The sequence below is a fragment of the Mizuhopecten yessoensis genome, unplaced genomic scaffold (genome assembly GCF_002113885.1).
Source record: "Mizuhopecten yessoensis strain PY_sf001 unplaced genomic scaffold, ASM211388v2 scaffold2091, whole genome shotgun sequence".
In the NCBI taxonomy this organism is placed as follows: domain Eukaryota; kingdom Metazoa; phylum Mollusca; class Bivalvia; order Pectinida; family Pectinidae; genus Mizuhopecten; species Mizuhopecten yessoensis.
Genome location: NW_018404373.1, coordinates 661,038 through 670,053, shown reverse-complemented (window position 1 = coordinate 670,053; position 9,016 = coordinate 661,038). Strand labels below are relative to the sequence as shown.

The 9,016-nt window shown below is 39.5% G+C and overlaps 1 protein-coding gene across 1 annotated transcript in view; it reads right to left on the bottom strand.

Moving 5' to 3' along the window:
* LOC110445156 overlaps nt 1-9,016 on the bottom strand; it is a 33,523-nt gene that overhangs the window by 7,254 nt on the left and 17,253 nt on the right. Inside the window, exons 8-13 of the mRNA XM_021489597.1 lie at nt 8,171-8,303; nt 7,149-7,388; nt 6,478-6,613; nt 3,245-3,299; nt 1,749-1,855; nt 908-1,352 (exon numbers count right to left, since the gene is read on the bottom strand). Coding sequence (XP_021345272.1) covers nt 908-1,352; nt 1,749-1,855; nt 3,245-3,299; nt 6,478-6,613; nt 7,149-7,388; nt 8,171-8,303 — 1,116 coding nt within the window. The remainder of the gene's footprint in view (nt 1-907; nt 1,353-1,748; nt 1,856-3,244; nt 3,300-6,477; nt 6,614-7,148; nt 7,389-8,170; nt 8,304-9,016) is intronic.

Sequence of the window (9,016 nt, the reverse complement as noted above, 5' to 3'; positions counted from 1 at the left end):
CCAAATATAGAGATTCTATACCTTTCAGTTCTTCAGAAGAAGTCGTTTGAAGTGTCTGACACATTTGACTCCTGTGACCTTAAAAGAAGGTCAAGGTCATTTTCATTCTCAAACTTTGTCGGGCTCTATCCAAGGAACCATCAATCAAAAATACAGATTCTATACCTTTCAGTTCTTCAGAAGAAGTCATTTGAAGCTTTTGACATATATCACCCCTGTGACCTTGAAAGTAGGTCAAGCTAATTTTCATTCTCAAACATTTCTGGGCTCTATCCCAGGAAGCCACCAACCAAATATAAAGATTCTATACCTTTCAGTTCTTCAGAAGAAGTCGTTTGAAGTGTCTGACACATTTGACCCATGTGACCTTGAAAGAAGGTCAAGGTAATTTTCATTCTCAAACTTTGTTAGGCTCTATCCCAGGAAGCCATCAGCCAAATATGAAGATTCTATACCTTTTAGTTCTTCAGAAGAAGTCGTTTGAAGTGTCTGACACATTTGACTCTTGTGACCTTTAAAGAAGGTCAAGGTCATTTTCATTCTCAAACTTTGTTGGGCTCTATCCAAGGAAGCCATCAATCAAAAATAAAGATTCTATACCTTTCAGTTCTTCAGAAGAAGTCCTTTGAAGCTTTTGACATATATGACCCCTGTGACCTTGAAAGTAGGTCAAACTAGTTTTCATTCTCAAACTTTGTAGGGCTCCTACCAACAAAGCTTTCAGCCAAATATCATGACTCTAGGCCTGTCCGTTCTTCAGAAGAAGTTGTTTAAAGGAAAAGTTGACGGATGAGGACGGACGGACGGACGGACGGACGGACAGACGGCGATGAACGGACGACGGACGCCGCGCCACGGCATAAGCTCACTTGGCACTTCGTGCCAGGTGAGCTAAAAACACATTTACCTGGATTTTCTCCCTTGAATGGTGCTGTGGAAAAACACACTGCCTCCAAACAGATCTTAACAAAAGTATCTTCATTGTCTGAGCCACTTTGGGCCTTTACCAACATGTGAAGCAATGCAATAGGCATGTCGTTGCCATAAAAACATGTTCCCTGCTCCAGCAGAGCATTCACATAGCACTGTTCCACCTGGTGACTCTGCCCACACTCAAATATGAACGATAGCTTCAGTTCATTCTCAAGTTCATGTAACCAGCAAAACTCTTCATAGTCTAGTGATTCATCGTTGTGACCAGGTGACAGAGGTCGAAATCGACCCAGTTCTATAGCACGAAACATGGAGTCTATGACAACTTGCAACGATGGTTCCTCCTGATTCATTTTTTTCAAATATTTTGTCTTCACCAGGATGAAACATATGTATAACATTGCGTATGTCATCTGCCTCTGCAAAATATATATATATATATATACCATGTATAAGAAATTGTTTGCAAAATAAGACAGTGTATGCCAAGACTTCACAAAATATTGTCAATTGTCATCTATCAACTTTGGTGTTCAATATGCAATCCGGAAAGTTAAATATGAGACCTGTATCTAACAAAAATATGATTTACTACCGGTAAAATAAAAACTATCAAAGATTTCAGACGTAAATAATACATGGTAATGGTTTGCTACGCTCAAGAAGTTAATGTATTATACAGTTTTATCTTTCTCTGTCTGATTGCCAAGAATCAAAGTTTCAAAAAATCAATCACAAAAATTGAAGAAAACATCTCAATTAACAAATATGTAGAGAGTGATTGACTCAGTCAGTACATGTGGATTTAAACCAACCTCTGGTAACGTAACCTGTGCTGAGTTCTCTGCTTCAAGTGTAACCTGTGCTGAGTCCTCTGCTTCAAGTCTTGCTTTTTTGGCTTCAGAAGGTCCCAAGTCATCATCTATGGTTTCAAAACAATGATACTTTACACCTTTTCTTGTTTGAGAAAAAAAAAAAATCACCCGTATATAACATCTTTGATGTCACTGACGCTTGTCACATGAAACGGTCAGATTTACGACAATAATCTACTCTGGTGTTAGGTTTGAAAATTGTTCTTATCACCAATGTCTTGAAAGTGAAAAACATGGCAAATTAAAAACAGGCCTATATTTAAAACACTATTACACGATATTGTTAGTATCTACAATGTATTCAGCTAACTACAATTAGTATGTCCTATATTTTCCTCTTCATTATGAACAAGGCAAAGAATATGTAAGCAAACCCTAGCCCCCCTCCCCCTGTAGACAAACTTTGGCATCAAAAATAAAGAAAAGGGTCATAGCTCTTTAAAGAGTAGCTAGGGTATAAGACCCAATTGTTTTGTGCAAAACTATCTCTGCCATCCTTAGAGGTACTGACATATGAGATATACACAAAGTGATACAGTGAACAAAGGGCCATAACTCTGACCTTATTTCAGTATCTAACATTCTGCCATCCCAAGAGGTACTGCATAACAACACTTGGCAGCTGTAGGTGGCAGAGTATATGAGATATGGCCCAGGTCAATCCACATACAAATGAATGGCAGGCTGACAGATAGATCCAAGGCAAACTTACAGTCCCCTGTAAAACAATGATTTGTGTGGGCTGTATCTCATATACTCTGTCAACCTGCAACTGCCAAGTATATGGGCTATATGAGATATGAGATATGGCCCAGGTCAATCCACATACAAATGAATGGCAGGCTGACAGATCCAAGGCAAACTTACAGTCCCCTGTAAAACAATGATTTGTATGGGCTGTATCTCATATACTGTCAACCTGCAACTGCCAAGTATATGAGCTATATGAGATATGAGATATGGCCCAGGTCAATCCACATACAAATGAATGGCAGACTGACAGATAGATCGAAGGCAAACTTACAGTCCCCTGTAAAACAATGATTTGTGTGGACCATATCTCATATTCTCTGTCAACCTGCAACTGCCAAGTTTTGTTTTTCAGTACCTCTTAGAATGGCAGAAGGTTAGATATTGAAATCAGGTCTCCCGCATCTTTATATACAGAGTTATGGCCCTTTGTTTTGAAAAACAAAACTTGGCAGTTGTAGGTGGAATGAGTATATGAGATATGGCCCAGACAAATCGACATGTCTGCTGGATAACCGAAATACGCGGTAGTGAAGCAGACGTAAAACCTATCAATCAATCAATCAATCAATCAAATCGACATACAACTAATGGGCAGGCTGACAGACAGATCGAAGGCACACTTATAGTCCCCTGTGATAGAACCAGTGGGAAAATTATTAAAGGCCTGCAGAGAAGGTGATTACCTTTCTGGAGCTGTAATGCTTTAAACGCAGGAGACTTATGTCCAAGTATGGAAAGCTGTAAAGTACAAAACATCTGTTATAATACACACTTATATGAAATGTTAAAAAATTTAGAAACAAGGTTTATTCAGACACGGGTAATGGTGGAAAGCTGTAGTAGATACGCTTTTGGCAGTTAGAGAATATCCTTGTTAGTGTTTTTAAACACAAGGTTGATTGAGGTACAAATGAAAAAAAACATAGCTTTCCAACATTTTACTGGTTGTGCTATATGAACCTGCATACAACAGAACAATGTTCATTAGGATACATGGAAGGAAGGTTTGTTTGGGCACAGACAGGGGAAAACAAGGCTGGCACAGACAGGGGAAAACAAGGCTGGCACAGATAGGGGAAAACAAGGCTTTAACAAGGAAGAAAGGTTTGTTTGGGCACAGACAGGGGAAAACATAGCTTTAAGGTGGCTCCACACATCGTCATCAGCGTCCATTTTCGTGACGTACTTCCGGAAAAAGTACAGCTCGGACTCAATTATCTTGATCGAAATGTGCATGTACACCGTGTCGTCATTTCCGTATTGCGTATCGGGCATTCAATGTCGTTGTGCAAATTATAGTTACACCTTGGCCGTTTTCGTTTAAACGGTCAAACCGATCGGACCACTGTTGTTCGTTTATTAAATAAGGTCGGACCTAGTAATCTGATGCTGCTTTCAGGCGAGCCTTGAGAAAGCCTTGCAAGGCCTGCATACACATTTGCAGGTCCGCCAGGATTTATACCCGAAATTGTTACATTTATAAACGGTCAAACCGGTTGCTCCGCATAAACGAACAGGCCCCTGGTAAACAATAGTACACGTGCGTGCCGATGATATGTCAACACCCGATATCGAGATTTTACCGGGAAATGTATAATCACACGTATTTCAGGAATAAAGCTTTCAAATTCATAGACATAAACAGACTCACGGGAAGATAGTGACATGAGACCAAACGACCTCAAGAAGGTCATATAGGAAACGCATGGAATGCGGACGTACCGACCTCACATGTGCAACACGAGTTCATAAGCTCGAGGTCGTTACGATTTTCGCTGTTGAGGGAGTTTCGCTCTGTCGATTAAATCGTGTTTACAAATGTAGTCTACTTACTCTGTGAAAATAATGTTTTGTAAAATATCAAGATACCTATGAAATGCATGTGTGAGTGCACGTGAGAACGGCATACCATGCGATAGCCTCTGGTCACATATGTACCTGACATGTAATTATAAATATACCGTGAGTTAGCGGACTGTGGAATGATGTCCAAAGTGTACATGACTGAGGGTAATTTGGTTCCATTAAAGAACAATAAATTGATAATTTTGATATCATATTTTTGATTTATTTCCATCATTTTTGTTATATGTAAACAGGGACAACTGTCATTGTGTAAATGTCACCCCTCTGCAAAAAGTTCCGATTTTTTTCAAGGAAGATAACTCTTACCCGGATCGAAGTGATTGTAAAATGTAAAATAAATTAATTATAAAGCCATTGTGTATATTTTGTTCAATTTCCCATTCTATATGTATAGATCTTTGTGTTCTGTTGGCTTTTAGCTTGTAGATAATAACTTTTATCCGTTCAAATTCAATAAAAAAACACTTTGTGTAACATGTGTTACATATTTTGCGATAAATAAAATATTTGTATGGTTAATTAGAAATGCTTCTTTTCATTTTATTATTGTTGTTATTGTTCCGAACAATGTCACACCCAAAAAAAACGGAAAATATTAAAATTGACGAAAATTCAATTTTTTGGTATTTTTTCCAAAAAAGTCCCCTAACTATCGGAGTGTTTAGATTTTCATGAAATCAACTCTACATAGTTGAATAACCATTATATGAAAGTTTCAACGAGTTTCGCTGGTTAATTACGAAAGTGTGGAGCCACCTTAACAAGGAAAAAAGGTTTGTTTGGGCACAGCCAGGGAAAAACAAGGCTTTAACAAGGAAAAAAGGTTTGGTTGGGCACAGACAGAGGAAAACAAGGCTGGCACAGACAGGGGAAAACAAGGATGGCACAGACAGGAGAAAACAAGGCTGGCACAGACAGGGGAAAACAAGGCAGGCACAGACAGGGGAAAACAAGGCTGGCACAGGCAGAGGAAAACAAGGCTTTAACAAGGAAAAAAGGATTGTTTGGGCACAGACAGGGAAAAACAAGGCTTGAACAAGGAAAAAAGGTTTGTTTGGGCACAGACAGGGAAAAACAAGGCTTTAACAAGGAAAAAAGGTTTGTTTGGGCACAGCCAGACAGGGGAAAACAAGGCTGGCACAGACAGGTGAAAACAAGGCTGGCACAGACAGGGGAAAACAAGGATGGCACAGACAGGAGAAAACAAGGCTGGCACAGACAGGAGAAAACAAGGCTGGCACAGACAGGAGAAAACAAGGCTGGCACAGACAGGGGAAAACAAGGCTTTAACAAGGAACAAAGGTTTGTTTGGGCACAGACAGGGGAAAACAAGGCTGGCACAGACAGAGGAAAACAAGGCTTTAACAAGGAAAAAAGGTTTGTTTGGGCACAGACAGGGGAAAACAAGGATGGCACAGACAGGGGAAAACAAGGCTTTAACAAGGAAAAAAGGTTTGGTTGGGCACAGACAGAGGAAAACAAGGCTGGCACAGACAGGGGAAAACAAGGATGGCACAGACAGGAGAAAACAAGGCTGGCACAGACAGGTGAAAACAAGGCTGGCACAGACAGGGGAAAACAAGGATGGCACAGACAGGGGAAAACAAGGCTTTAACAAGGAACAAAGGTTTGTTTGGGCACAGACAGGGGAAAACAAGGATGGCACAGACAGGAGAAAACAAGGCTGGCACAGACAGGGGAAAACAAGGCTTTAACAAGTCTTCTTCATCTGTGATTCCCGATCAAACATGAATTTATACTTTAACACTCCAATCATATAACCACTTATTTAAACTGCAAATTTTATAATTTTAAAATAATTACCAAACCCTTCTAGAAACTTCCACTAGCTAACTGTATAAGCAACAGATTTAGAAAGGTGCCTATGAAGCACAGGTCATCATGGGTCACTAGATATAACATCTTTCTTATTGATGTATATAATTAGGGGAAGATGCCACTCCTGTCAAATTTTCTAGATCCAGAATTTCCATATTTTTAAGAGCATTTTTCAATGTTCGATATGAAACGGTAAAAGAGAAGGATTTACGTGTGACGACATGAGGAGGAGCTTCTTCAGTATGACTACGCCTAGTCTGTACTGTGCAGCGATTGACTGGTCACTGCCGTACAACACCAGATTGTCGAATCGCAGCAGCATTACCGGTAGTGCTTCATCGTATTTCCTGTGTGAAAAAAGAGGGCAGTAAAGAATAGTAAAACAGAGATTACATAAGCAACTAGGTGTCATACCAGGACAGTATCAGGGACAAAATACCACAGGACATTAGTCTGAGATGAAGTAAGCGGGTTTCACATAAATATACACACACACACACACACACCCTACTTCCAATTAGACAGAAAATGGATTGCAGAGAGGAAGAATGACCATTGACCATTTAACCTTGACCGATGACTACCACAATTTAATCATGTGTAAAACTAAGTGTTAGATATCTGGCACACAAATTTTTTACCTGAAAAGTGGTCAAGCGTGACTTTGGACCCTTTACTCTTGAACGATGACCACCAAAATCAAATCAGGTTAACTTGATACTACTACCATACTATGGTGTGAATATAAACAATCTACTAAGATGTTCATAAGATATCTTGAGCACAAGCTTTTTACTACTGACGGATTGGAGGACACACTGACATCCCCTCTCCTAAGTAGGGGTATAAATGGTAATAAATGTGGAATCTGATAAAACGTACGATGCTAGTGGTTGATCAAGTCCTGAAAGCAGGTCATTAAGTGCTTTTGATGTCACAGGAATGAGGCTGGCACACACTGGCTGATAGAATGCTGCTAGACTTGACACCTCAAGTACTTCCTTCCGGGCCTCCTGTCCCCGTCTTAGCTCTTGTAAACAGGAGTCCAGACCAATGGAACTGATTCGGCTCCACGAAGATGGCTGTATGAATTCCACCCAATGTCTCATAAGTTTGCATTTTCTGAAGGAAAAATAATCATAATCTCTTATTAGAAAAGATAAGTCTGAAAAGTAGGTCTGGTAAACAGACAAAAAACGGGTATATCCCAAAAGTCGGATGTTGGGTACTTCAGGATTCTGTAGCCATGACATACCTGCCAAGTGACCCGATTTCGTCGGGTTACACCCGGGAATTTAGCCATTCATGGCATGACCTTAACCTCAAACACATGACCTTGAATTTTAATAGATCTAAGAGACTGGGGTTGGGATTAGATGTGTGAAGTTTCAAGAAATTTGGATAAAATGTTCAGCCTGTGAACTAGCTAAATATAAGATTTTCCTATTATCATGTGTAGATTTTGTAACTATGACCTTGACCTTAATTTATGACTTTGCCCTTAAACTGAGCTTCATAATTTGATTTCAGGAGTACCTATGTGAAGTTTCATGAAAATTGGTTGAAAGCTTTCATCAGGAGCTGTGTAGAAGTCAAATGTGAACAGGCACAGACTAGATGACACCAATATATGCCCAGAAAAGATGAGCATATAAAAATGTAGTCTATAGCATCGCAAAGACACTGAAACAATTTCCAAAAAAACAGTTGACAATGGCAGGAACTGATGAGACACCAAAACAAAAGGAATGCCATCATGAAGTTTTCCTTAAAACACATGTGGCACCTGTTTTGATGATTCCTGTTAGAAAGCAGATCACAAACAATCTTAGCCACCATGAACAGGTGATTTGTTATCAAGGTAGAAACTGAAATTGATAAAAAGTAATAAAGTAGAATATTACTTGTTTATTTCAACGGCAAATGTAATGACATCCTCCCTGATTTTTCCCCCGTAGGATGAGATAAAACAGCTGAACATTCTCTCTACATCCGTAAAGGCTTCCGATATGCTGCCATCGTCTTCCATTGGTATAGCTGCAACAGCAAAATATATACTGTACCTCCAACGTAACACGGTATCCTAGGTTATGAGGCACATAATGTCCAAACAGCCTTCTTACTTTTTTAGATCACGTTACTTAACTCATCATCACATTCCAAGACAAGAGGCCCATGGGCCTTAACGGTCACCCGAGTTCTGATATATTTATACAGAGAGTTGATTTTTGTTTTTAAAACATGAACAGAAGTATTATTCAAAGTGACAAAAAACAATAAAACAACCTTATTCAATATCTAGCATACAGATTTAAGACTGAAAAGTATTTGAATTTAGCACCTCTGATTCTAAACAAGGAAAATGAAGAAATTTTAGCACACTGACTCCTTTTGGTGCCTTTGGGGGTAGAGCTGGCTCAAAATGTTCAAAGTATCAAACTGACAACTCAGGGTTATAATTCCAATCAAGTTATCAACATGTAATATTCAAAGTATCATTTGACAAAATAAATTTTGCCCCCCCCCCCCCCCNGGGTATACGTGAGACCCTAGGGTCATAACATTCACAATTTTGGTAGAGCACTTTAAAACCCATACATCTATGAAGAGTATTTGATTCTACCACATCTGGGTCTTGAGAAGAAGATTTTTGAAATTTCAGTCAATTCAACCCTTTTTGGCCCCACCCATCAGCCCCTTGGGGTCAGTCAGGGCTGATATGTGCATACCATCAAACTGCTATCCAATAC